Raw genomic sequence first — 13,038 nt, 5'->3', positions numbered from 1 at the left:
GCTGGGAGTTATAGTTTTGCACCAGCTGGAGGGCCACGAGTTTGCTATCCCTGATCTAAACTACCTCATCCAGTTAAACACCCTGCTCTGTGTTGATGAGGAGTAAGCACCCAGATTTGGATTGGGGGGGGGGGGGTGGGGGTCTCTTGTTTGGCTGGTATGAGTACATACCCCCAGAATCTAATGCATCTGTGTATTATCAAAGCACCATCATCAAGATGATCAGATTTATGCCGCGTGCAAGTATGCCATGAAGTAATGAAAAGCAACGAACTGGGCAGAACTGGAAGCCTAAAGTGATCAAGCAGTGTCATATGGCGTAGGAAACTGAATACAGCCAGACCCTCAGTGTTGCTGCCCACAGGGGCTACCCAAGAATGGAGGAATTTCCATTCTGGATATTGTTGCCAGCAACGCAAGTGCCAAGGAATTTATGCACCAGAAAACTGTCCTATGACATTTTATAACAGAGCCCTCTTTGTCACAAACTAGAAATGCCAGCATCAATGTGGAAAACATAAGCAACAGATATCATACTGTTCAAACGCAGCACGGGAAGCTCACTGCTTAAAAGGGTTGTCCTTCAAACCAGCACCTGGATCTGAATACTTTTGTAATTGTATGTAGTTAAAAAGTGTATTATAGCCACTGAGTTATTATTCATTGAAATCTATCAGTATAGCGCCACCTGCTGTTTGTTCTTCTTCTAATTTCTCTGTCCAGCTCACCGAAAGGCCACCATAGCTCCAGCAGAAAGGACACATCCATGAGAAAGGACATACCCTGTGAGCTGCCAGCTTGAAATAAATCTAGCAGAGCAATTGGCGCAATGAATGGGGAGATCTCTGGATCCATGTAAGGTACATGGCTGGTTCTAGCTTTGTTAGAAAGAGACTGTCATTGTATGATATCAGATAATCCTTTTTTTACATTATTCATGGGTAGGGCTGAAACGATTACTCGACTGAATCGTAAGCACGCACTATAACACGATGCTGTGCGACGTCAGGATCCATTGCAGCGTGCAGAGAAGAGGAAGGAGCTGTGGAGCAGCGCCCCTACAGGAAAGGTAAGTATTTTATTTCACTGGCGCTGGGGACATGGCACTGAAGGGGGGACAGATGGCACTGGCGGACACGGAGGGGGCTGATGTGATGGCACTGGCGGAGTGGGGGACATGGCAATGGATGGCATGGAGGGGCTGATGGCACTGGGGGAGTGGAGCTGAAGGAACTGGGGTGGGGGAGATCTGATGGCACGGGGGGGAACGGAGCTGATGGCACTGGGGTGGGGGGGGGGGGGGAGAGCTGAAGGCACGGGGGCGGGGAAAGGAGCTGATGGCACTGGGGCAGATCGCACATGGGGGAATGAAGGGTGTTGGGGACTGATGGCAAGGGGTCTGATAAGTTTTTATAAAAGGAAAACTGTCTATATCCCCCAAATTTTTTTTTTTTTTATAGAATACTCGTTTACTGCAGCCCTATTTATGGGATTACCCCTTTAAAAGGGGATGTCAGAGTTACAGAAAAAAAAAAAAAAGAAAACACATACATACATACACATAAGATAAATGAAGTCGAGCAAAAGAAAAATCCTATTTCCGCACATACCTAGTACTGTTCTGGCCCCTTCGCAGTTGCAGAGCTGCGGAGGGCATGACGTTCTTTTCATGAATATTTGTCAGTGTCAGCTAAGACAGCCTTCCTCTCCCCCTGCACTGCCTTGGTTCTCTAAGGCTACTTTCACACTAGCGTTTTGGCTTTCCGTTTGCGAGATCCGTTCAGGGCTCTCACAAGCAGTCCAAAACGGATCAGTGTTGCCCTAATGCATTCTGAATGAAAATGATCCGCTCAGAATGCATCAGTTTGCCTCCGTTCTGTCTCCATTCTGCTTTGCAGGAGGACACCAAAACGCTGCTTGCAGCATTGTGCTGTCTGCCTGACGGAACTGAGCCAAACGGATCCATTCTGACACACAATGTAATTCAATGGGGACAGATCCATTTTCTATGACAATAAAAAACTGATCCGTCCTCCATTGACTTTCAATGGTGTTCAAGACGGATCAGTCTTTGTTATGTTACAGATAATACAAACAGATCCGTTCTGAACGGATGCAGACTGTTGTATTATCTAAACTGCTCAGTCTGTGCAGATCCATGATGGATCCGCACCAAACGAGAGTGTGAAAGTAGCCTTAGCTGACACAGATGGCTGCTCTTCTTCTGCTGCAGCTCTTCCCAATAGTCACTGACCTCACACGTTCTTTCTTCGGGCTGCTCTCCTGGTCATTTATATGCTGCTACTTCTACTATTTATACAATCCATTAAAAGCTGCTCCCATTCAACAGTACCCGCATCCCCTTTGTGCCACTTCCTGCAGCCCCCTCAAATGAAAGGAGTGGCTGGTGGGACCCCCAACATCTAATCGTAATCCCCTATCCTGTGGATAGTGAATAACAAACAATGTAACCAGAATAACCCCTTTAATTAAATTAGATGCATCTCATGCCAATGCAGGGAGATCAAGACTGGCATATGGGTACACTAGTTTTGACATATCTTCCCTAGTATTTGATAACTTGTGCATCTTTATAAATAACTATTTTTGGTCTATACAAGTAGCTCAGTTTTTTACACCACTCCCCTACTGAAGTATGAAGGCACCTTTTTTAAAGTTGCATTTGATAAATCTGTCATGTTTCTAATTATTTTATGCACTTATATAGCGCTGACATATTCCGCAGCGCTTTACAGACCTTAGCATCACCCAGCAGAAACCCAACAAATCAAATTACAAACTATACAGCTACTGTACATGTGAAGGAAGATCCCCAGCCCTGCAGCCAGCCACAGCTAATGCCCCAAAAATGAACCTGGTCTCCTTTTAGTTTTGGCAGTGTCTAGTGGTCTATGTCACCGCATTCCCCCCCCCCCCCCTTAAACGGGTTGTCCAGGTTCAGAGCATTTTCACCCCGGCAGCCAACCTGCATGAACTGCTCCGATGCTCTCCTTTGCACTGCGCTAAATTGCGCAGCGCAAAGGCATTTTTTGGAGTTCCGGTGACGTACCAGGGCTTACCATGGGGCTGCCAGGAACCCCGGTGACGGCATTGGCACTGATGGGCAGGATTTAGCACTGCCCTAGCCAGTAAAACGGCTAGGGCAGAGCTAAAGCCCGCCCCTCAGAGCCGGTGATGTCAGCGAACACACTGCCGGGCAGAAGTTACCGCCCGGCAGTGTAATTATTGAAAACAAAAGAGCGCGTGCCCTGCGCAATTTAGCGCAGGACAAGGGAGCGCAACGGACCATAAAGGTGCTCCGATGCTAGCCTCAGGGGGGCTGCCTGGGTGAAAATAAGGGTATGTCCTGGCTCCGAACCTGGACAACCCCTTTAATTGGCAGAAGAGGTAGTTTGTGCCTTTAGTGGCCCCTCCTGTAGCTGCCCTGATGCCAGGTGTAAAACTTCTTTACCAGTTTAGAACCAAGATGGTTTGTTGGATCACTCCAATATGCCCAGTAACTATGGCAAATTTACCAGTTCAGCCAGCTGAGAGGCCAAAGGAGCACAGCTCTTTCCTGCATTTGCTGCCACTTCAAGTATTAGATTAATGGGTTTGTCTCACGCCATCAGTCCAGGGTACCTCAACTCCAGTCCTCAGGGCCCACCTGCCGGTGATATTTTCAGGACTTCCTAAGTATTGAGCAGGTGATATAATAGTGCCCATGCATAATTACTTCGAACAGGTATTCATTCTGTGGGTTATTCTCAAACTATGGCCGGCCGGTGGGCCCTGAGGAACAAGTGTCTTTCCATAGTCTCCATTAGGGAATATGGCCGTCATAGAAGGGTTCCTCTGTTCATGATAATAGTCTATGAGGCAGAGAGCCACCAGTAACCAAAATGTTTTCGTAAGATACTGTCATAGGTTGTCACAGGATGCCTATACCACAAGAGGATTTCCATGCACAACCAACATCAGGTCATCTCTAGGCAGGGAGGTCATACAATGAAAAGCTGTAAATAGCCACAACTTGAGGATGTTCTGGATGAGATCAGAAGACAATAGGCAATGGCATCTGTAATTTGCCTTTCAAACCGGCCAACAAGTAAGGAAACCGGGATCGAGACGCAGGAAACCATAAAATATATTACAATACAGAAATTCCTTCATGTATTATATGACATTACAATAGGAGTTGCTACAATCTGGTTGTCGTCATCTAATACTTTAAAGGGAATCTGTCACTAGTTTTACTGCCCTGACGTTCACAGGTCCCCTTAGCAAAACACTGGGTCCCTTTCCTTAGCCCAGTAGTTTTGCTAAAATCTATTGAACATCTCAAGTTCTGGAGATTTACAATACAGAGTGCAAGCCAACGAGTCCCGAAACTCATGAGGTCCTGGCTCTCTCCCTCCCCCCCCGCCACCACAATCAGCAGTGGGGAGTGCTGGGTCCTAATGACTATTAGATCTCATTGGTTTGGGCTGCTCACTAAATGATTTTAGCAAAAAGTCTGGGTCACTTTTAGAATGCGACCCAGTGTTTTGCTGTGGGGACCTGTCACTAAATTATACTCACCTGCTCCGTCTCGCTCCATTCAGCCCGTCTTCTGGTCCTGTAACTGTCCAGACAAACCTGGTCACATGTAGCGTTACAGCCAATAACTGGCCTCAGCAGTGATGTGTCCTGAAGCTGTGGGGAGCAACAGGTACAACACGCTGCTACACAAAGTTACGTTCCGAAAAGCTGGAACAGACCCTGAGGCCTTGTTCACATTTCCATGTTCTTTTGATGTTTGGGAAGAAAATTTGTTCATATTTCATCCATGAAGGATCCGTGTTTGGTCCGTGTGTCCTCTGTATTCCACGAACACTGCATCTCCTATTAGCGGGCAGTGGAAAACAGACCAAACACGGACGACATCCGTGTTGTGTCAGACCCATAGACTTCACTGGGCATGCTTGGTCCACATCACGGACCAAAGTAGTACGTCTGATTTTTTTTTTTTCACTGACTGTTAAAAAAAAAAAAAAAAAGCTGGTGGGTGAACAAACACACTAAAATCAATGGGCACAAGTGCTGTCCGTGGAAAATGCAGACAGCACACATCAGTGGAAAACAGAAATGTGAACGAGACCTTTATTTTTATATCGGAACCTATAGGCAGCATATGCCCATGAAGTGGTGAAATCCTCCTGATGTATACCTCTAACATACACTGGGAACGCAGACTGACTGGACCCAGCAGGAAAGCCTCCCTAAAGGCAGGTAACAGGCCGATTGTCAGGAAGGCAGTGTCCCTTCCCGACAGTCGGCTGCTCGCTCAGTGAAGGAGACATTTACATGCAGCGATCTTCTTCACTGTATGAGGACGAGGGACGGCTATAGCGATCCCTTGTCCTCATACAGAATCAAGGTTTCTGAGCAGCAGATCTCTGTTTAGTCTGCACGATCGGTGGTGCCTGCATAGACAGGATCACCCGATGAACGAGCGTTTCTTTCATTCATTGGGTGATCAATGGCACATTTAGACAGCCAGATGATCGGGAAGGACCATTCACAGGAACGGTCGCTCCCGATAGTCTGGCCGATTATTGGTGCGGCTAAATCCACCTTAAAGGGGTTGTCCGGGTTCAGAGCTGAAACCGGACATACCCATCATTTTACCCAGGCAGCCCCCTGACTTGAGCATCGGAGCAGTTCATGCTCTGATGCTCTCCTTTGCCCTGCACCAAATCACGCAGGGCACAGGCTCTTGTTTACAATCACACACTGCTGGGCGGAAGCTTCCGCCCGGCAGTGTGTTCGGTGACGTCACCAGCTCTGATGGGCGTGCTTTAGCGCTGCCCTAGTCGTTTTACTGGCTAGGACAGCTCTAAAGGCTTCCTGGCAGCCCCATGGAGAGCCCGGTACGTCAACGGATTCCCCCCAAAAATGCCTTTGCCCTGCACGATTTAGCCCAGAGCAAACAAGAGCATCGGAGCATAAACTGCTCCGATGCTCAAGTCAGGGGGGCTGCCGGGGTGAAAATGGAGGTATATCCGGGTTCAGCTCTGAACCCAGACAACCCCTTTATGGGCTCTTTCACACGAGCAGATGCCGTGCGGGTAATCTGCTGCGTGCAAGACAGCCAAGCCCCGTTCCGGACAGCCGAGACACAGAGCAGTAACATGATTGATAATGCTCTTTGCCTCTCTGTGATCTTTTTACTACAAAATCACGGTGATAACTTTATCTCACTGTGATTTTGTAGTAAAAAGATCAGAGAGGCACGGAGCATTATCAATCATGTTACTGCTCCGTGTCTCTGCTGTCCGCTGCGGTGCTTGGCTGTCTTTCACACAGCAGATTCCATGCACTGCATCCGCTCGTGTGAAAGAGCCCTAAGCATACTTTCACATCTGTGTGATTTTACTTCAGGGTTTGAGATACAGCAGAGGATCTCAAAACCTGAATTAAACTGATCCGTTCCATTTAATACATTCCGATGGCTCCGTTTCAGCCGGATCCGGTTGTATTAAATCAAAACACAACAAATCGGATGTGGCATAAAAATCATTGTAAGTCAATGGGTGCCGGATCTGTTTTTTTCCGGTAACAAAAACCAAACACGGATCCGGTACCATTGACTTAAATTGATTTTCATGCCGGATCTGGTTTGTTGCATTTTGCAAACCGGACACATAAGCTGCTTGCAGAGGTTTTGTGTCGGCCCCAAAATGCAACTGAACTGAGGGTACTTTCACACATGCGTTAAAGTTTTCTGATATTGAGTTCTGTCCTCGGGGCTCAATACCGGAAAAAAAAAACTGATCAGTTTTATCCTAACGAATGCTGAATGGAGAGCAATCAATCAGTTCAGTCCCTCTTACCTTTTTTGGACGGAGAAAACACCACAGCATGCTGCAGTTTTCTCTCCGGCCAAAAATACTGATCACTTACCAGAATGCCAGATCCAGCATTAATTTACATTGAAGTGTATTAGTGCCGGATCCGGCATTAAGTGTTCCAGCAAAACAGATCCGGCGCATGCACAGACCTTTAAAAAAAAAAACAAACATATATATATATATATATATATATATATATATATATATATATATATATATATATATATAATTACCGGATCCTTTTTTCCAGATGACACCGGAGAGACAGATCCAGTATTGCAATGCATTTGTGACATCCAGATCTGTCTCACAAATGCATCCGTTTGCGTCCGGATTGTCGGATCCAGCAGGCAGTTCCGGCGATGGAACTGCCTGACGAAATCCTCTGCAGCAAGTGTGAACCTATCAGGTTTGTCCTCACTGACAATGAATGGGAAGTTAGGAACAAAACTGATCCATTTAATTCAGGTTTTGAGGTCTTCTGCAGGATGTAAACCTGAATTAAAAACGCAGATGTTAAAGTAGCCTAATGTGTACAGAGACTAGAACAATCTTCATACATCCAAGATTTCCCCAAATCCTAACCTGACTGCAAACTGAGGGGATGTAATAGGAGCCTCTATACTACTAATGATAACACTGCACCGCCGAACGTATCCATGGGTCCAGCCACCCCACGTATACACGAAGGCCGCCTGCGTCACCATTCCTGGATGGATCAGCATGGTCAATACCACAATGCTAAAATACCGCACAGTATACACAGACAGAAAATCAGCAGACTTCACTAGTCTGAATGAGCCCTAATCTGAGCTGCCCATTTGAATGGCAGAGGTGACCCCACACTCACAGCCCCAGAGTGCTGGTTCTGCCAGACCCAGTCCATTATATAAGTGGTGAGGATGTATGGCTGTGTGGTAAGTTTCCTGTCTGAGGTAAGTGTGACTACTGCTGTCATCTTCCAGGAGCAGGGTCCTTGGACATAGACACAATACACACATAGTAATGGGAGTTATATAATCCCCCTCAAAGCAACTGAAGTGACAGCTACGTGCTCCTCTCCAGCCTAACACAGCGCCACCTGCTGTTCCACTACTTATAAATCACAGTTACCTCAGAAGCGCCCGCCACATGGCTTCTTCTATACGGCGCCAGACTATTGCCGGTTACTACTCACCACGGCTCCCGCTAAGTCCCGGTAACGGGCGGTATTCCGGCCACTAGCTGTGCTCTCAGCGCCCTCCGTACACTGCAGCTCCCACACACTCTCCAGTTCGGACAAACCGCCGGCCCCGCCCATCTCCTCACTCTGCGCTGTCGCTGGCTGCTTCTCACTACATTGCTTCGAACCGTCCAATGAGGGTTTGGGTGTTTCTTCCTCCGTGAGCCCCGCCCAGGGGCGTGTCTGCGTGCTCGGCAGCAGCTGGAGGGAGCGGGGCTTTCTGGACAGGTGCTGCAGAGTAGCGGGGCTGCCAACCAAAATGTGGACAAAGTCTCTCAAAATCACGGACAGACAATGTGTATTATGGAGAAATTGGAAAACCATACTGAATGATAAGTGATACACGTCAACAGCTCAGTATACTGATAAGGACTCATCACCAGCATTTACTGTGAGCTGAGAAATGATAATTACCTCCAAAATAATCCAGTCCAGTTCCCCCAGCCTCTTTTTATTTTTATTTATTTTTTATGGTCACAGGAAAAAAGTGCAGATTTTTAGGTACTGTCCAGAAATTTGTGGACAGTTGGCGATCCTGGCAGCAGGGTACTAGCGGTATAAGGCCCCCATCAGGGTACTAGCGGTACTGCAGGCAGGGTCACGAAACAGCTGGGTGATTCTGGGCGCTGCCACTTCTGGTCTCTGCAGCCTCATTCAATGCCTACTTACTGACATTTCAGCTGGCAAAATCAGGGGATGTAAGCCCTGCCCAGGGAATGCCCCATACCTACACAGAAGCAGGCTCGGACTGGCCCACAGGGGAATCCCCCGGTGGGCCCCTGAGCAAGGTGGGCCCCTAGTCTCCCACCCCTGCACAAGTGGTACATATAACATTAGATTTAGTACACTACATACCCGTCTGCTGTGTGGGGAGGACGCTGAGATAAGTGTATGAGGAATGTACAAGGTTGGGATGACGTGTGTATAGATCTAGATATTGCAGTTTTTCCCTAACTTGTATAAAATATTGGGAGACGTCCCTGGGGGTCTACAGCAGTGAGGGGGTTAATGTGCTCCTTCTAGGGGTGATGGGGTCAGACTGGATGAGGACACTATTGGGCGCTGTCATCTCCTACTGATATTCTAAAGATCGGCCTCCAATGTCTGTCCTGAAAAACCTCTTAAAGGGATGGTCCAGCAAATACCAATTACCTTTAAATCAGCTCACATAGTAGGACCAGAAAAACCCCCATAGTTGCCTCACTGACCCCCCAGCACTCCTGTTCGGACTCAGGACAGTGCACCGCCCCATCATTTAACCTCTCAGGTACTACGATCAATGCTGATCGCGGCACCTGTGAGTGAAGGCAGAGGAATCCGGTTCCCTCTAATAAAAAACAAAAAGATTTATCCGTAACGGTTTCAAAAGGTTATTTATACATTGTATTTCTTTATTTATTAGCAAATGGGTGTGACGGGGAGGAGCCAGGGATGGGTAATGGGCGGAGTTATGGGGCCGAATTCTGATTCTTGCTATGGGGCCCAATGATTTTTATGTATGCCCCTGGGTGGGCCCCCAAAATACATTTTACTGGTGGTCCCTCGGTACCCCAGTCCGACACTGCACAGAAGCACCCATTTCTGGGAGGAGTTTGTGTGAGTCCCACCCATTTTCATCCCAGGGCAGTGCACATTTGACGGGACTGGCAGAAGATGCGCCTGGCTCCCTCTCACTACATAGCCGCCCCGCTGCTTTCTCCCTCCCGTACAGAGATCTGTGACCTTATATACTATAGAAAAACCTCTGCCCTGCCTCCCTGATATCTATACCGTCAGTGGTGAGCTCTGTATGCTCGACATGCTAACGAGCCGCCAGGGAGATCCAAGAGTGCAGGCAGTCATTGTGTGGGAGGCAGTAAGGGCAGCAGGATGGATCTGCATGTAAAGGCCAATTTTGCAGCCGCAGCATTACTCTCTGACGTTTTCTCATCAGTGGAGGAGACCTCTGTATGTAAATGCAGAGATCTCCTCCACAGTATGGGGAGAAGCGATCAGTAATGCCATCTCTCGTCTCCATACTGAACCATTAATTGCTGGCAGCAGAGGCTGCTTAGACGGCACAATCTACTTCCAGCAAACAACATGAATTATGCCATTACCCAATGAACGAGAGTTTTTCTCGTTCATAGGGTAATCAGCGGCACCTTTACACCGCCAAATAATCGCTAATGAGCGTTCCTATGAATACTCATTAGCGATTTGTGGATTCTCAGCTAGTGTAAAAGACCCTTAAAGGTGCATTTATAAGGGCAGACGAGCAGCAGATTCTCGCAAAGAAAGCGCTTTATTTTTTATCAACAGTCGGCTGCTCGTTTAGTGGAGGAGAAAGCTGCATCTACATGCATAGATCACCTCCACAGTATGCGGGATCCCTATTTTGATCGCTCGTCCTCATACAGCTGCATTGTTTCTGGGCAGCAGATCACAATTTACACAGCAACATCTGCTGCCCAGAAACAATAATTTAGGTGCTGCAGGTACGACAGGGTCACCCGATGAACGAGAGTGTGATCTGCTGCACCTTTACACGGGCAGATTGTCGGGAACAAGTGTTCACAACAACGTTCATTCCCAATAATCTGCCCGATTATCTACATATGTAATTCCACTTTGAGAGTGAGCCAGGATCCTCAGCCAGAGGAGTTGCTAGGCTTTCCTGCACCCAGGGCAAGGCTTCAGTATGGCACTCCCAGCCGAACCCCCCCACCCCACCACACACACTCAAGAGGGGCAATATCAGTACAGTACATAGCATGTTGCAGCAGATTATTTTATAGTAAGTCACAACTCTAACTCCGCCTAATGCATAACTATACTCATCCAGTCCCCTTAGGGTGCTGGTACACAGCTCAGTTGTGATGAAAATTGCTGGCAGTAGCACCGTGGCCGTCTTGCTGCCTCAGCCCCATTGAAATTAATAAGACTGAGCTACGCCCAGGCCAGTGAAATAGTCATGGCCTGCGGAAGCAGTGAGAAGGCTATGCTCACATTCTGCCACCTCACAGTAGTAATACCCATATTGTGCCCCCTCATAGTACTTATGTCCACATTGTGCTCCTTCACCGAAGTTATGCCCATACAGTGCCCCCTCCCAGTAGTGATGCCCACAATGTGCCCTCTCACAGTAGTAATGCCCACATTGTGCCCCCACACAATAGTAATGCCCACATTTTTGTGCCTCCTCCAGCTCCATTAATAAAGTAAAAATAAATTAAAAAAAACACAGAATACTGTTTCCCCGATGATCTGATCACATCCGGGGTTCCAGCAACAGAAGCACAATGTGGTCATACACACACTGCCTTGCTTAGCTGTGTAGGAGGAGGCTGATTCCCCGGCCTGCCTGCTCCACCTTCATAGCCCAGCAGCACGATGTGTGGCCTGCTGGGGAGCAGTAAAGCTCTGCTGAACTGTGAAACCATCCGCTCCCTGCTTCACCATCTAAATGAACTGCCTGGGCATGCCCTCAACCCTCTGCTCCCAGTGCATGTGCCCTGCTTGCCCCCTCTCACTACGCCCCTGTCTTCAGCCAACAGTACTGCTCTGAAGAAGATGGATTAGGACTTCAGAGACAGTTTTTAAGCAAAATAATACAAAATTACCTAATTAAATATATTGCACAAATAATCATAATAACCTACATATGTAAGCGAAGTCACGAACGAGAAAAGCAACTCTGACACCAGCTTTTGTAAAACAGACTTTTTACTGTAACGGGTTATCAAACACAACCCTAAATGTAGTAAACATAAGTTTAGATTACTTACACTCCTGTGTCACACAGCACAGCGCCCTCCGATGGTACCCGGAAAACACTTAAACAATTTATCTACTGCGAGCAGAGCTAACTCTGCCTCGCCATACCTGTTATTACCCCAAAGAAAATGCGAATAACTGGGTGAGTAGGACGGGATAGCCTGCGATGCAACACAAGAGCTTACAATGTTGCAACATTACACAGAATTTCCCCCTTTCCCTTAACTGATAAGGTAGCACGTGCCTAAGAATCACTCCTGGGCAAACACATTAAACTGGCTGAAGTTCCTAGGATGAATGATAACAACACTTTTGGCCTGACACAAGATAGAGGCCCTAACTAGCTAACTACAGGCCGTAATTCAGTTTCTAGGCGCCAAAACTTCTATGAGGTGCGTAGACGAATTTACTAACCTGGGTCTGTACTGTATCCGCTGGCGAGTCCAGACCAAACAACAAGTCCCTGCCACAACATGCGATCCAGCCGGGTTTGTAACTTTGCTCCTCCGTTCTCGTCATCTTCCTGAAATTGATGCTCTTTCCTCAGAACAGAATCTGGTTCTGGAACAAATGGTGAGGTCACTCAACTGCAGCTCCGATTGCTGAAGAACGCTCCAGGCCTATATGTAGACAGATCCTCTTTCTCCGGACGGACTCTGGGATTTGGACTGCGATCAGCCTCCTTCAGCTGCAACTCAGGCTCCCTGACGCCTGGATGCGACCGATTTCTGTTCTCCAGCCCCTCTGCCTCTCTCCTAAGTTGTATACTGCTCTGCTTCCTGCTTCTTCTCCAGACTGAGAGAGTCTCCAACTACAATTGAATATTCAAATACTTGCACAATGTTAGCCATGTTAAGAAACAGCGGCATTTAATGGCCAAAACACAGAATTACAGTCTGATATTTCACAGTGAACAGTGAGAGCTGCTTCACAATCTCACACATATATAAAAAATAGAAAGAAAAAGAAAAGTTAACTTCTTCAGGACCCTGCCATTTTTCACCTTAAGGACCAGGCCATTTTTAGCAAATCTGACATGTGTCACTTTATGCGATGATAACTTTAAAACTATTTTACTAATCTATGCCATTCTGAGATTGTTTTTTCGACACATGTTACACTTCATGACAGTGGTAAATTTGAGTCAAAATATTTTATTTATAAAAA

General features: G+C 47.2%; 1 protein-coding gene across 3 annotated transcripts in view; it reads right to left on the bottom strand.

The window, feature by feature from the left end:
- The window catches only part of GAS2L3 (growth arrest specific 2 like 3), a 53,661-nt gene extending 40,874 nt beyond the window's left edge, over nt 1–12,787 (bottom strand). The window contains exon 1 of one of the 3 annotated variants that reach the window (XM_044277385.1): nt 12,286–12,787. In XM_044277385.1, the coding sequence (XP_044133320.1) occupies nt 12,286–12,346 (61 nt within the window). In that variant the 5' untranslated portion in view covers nt 12,347–12,787. Of the gene's footprint in view, nt 1–8,070; nt 8,196–12,285 lie in introns of those variants that run through there. The other 2 variants (XM_044277386.1, XM_044277387.1) reach the window with 2 other exon arrangements.
- Between the last annotated feature and the right edge of the window lie 251 nt (nt 12,788–13,038).

The sequence above is a fragment of the Bufo gargarizans genome, chromosome 2 (genome assembly GCF_014858855.1).
Source record: "Bufo gargarizans isolate SCDJY-AF-19 chromosome 2, ASM1485885v1, whole genome shotgun sequence".
Lineage (NCBI taxonomy): Eukaryota > Metazoa > Chordata > Amphibia > Anura > Bufonidae > Bufo > Bufo gargarizans.
The sequence above is the reverse complement of the archived record's forward strand: the minus strand, read 5'-3'. Positions and strand labels throughout refer to the sequence as shown.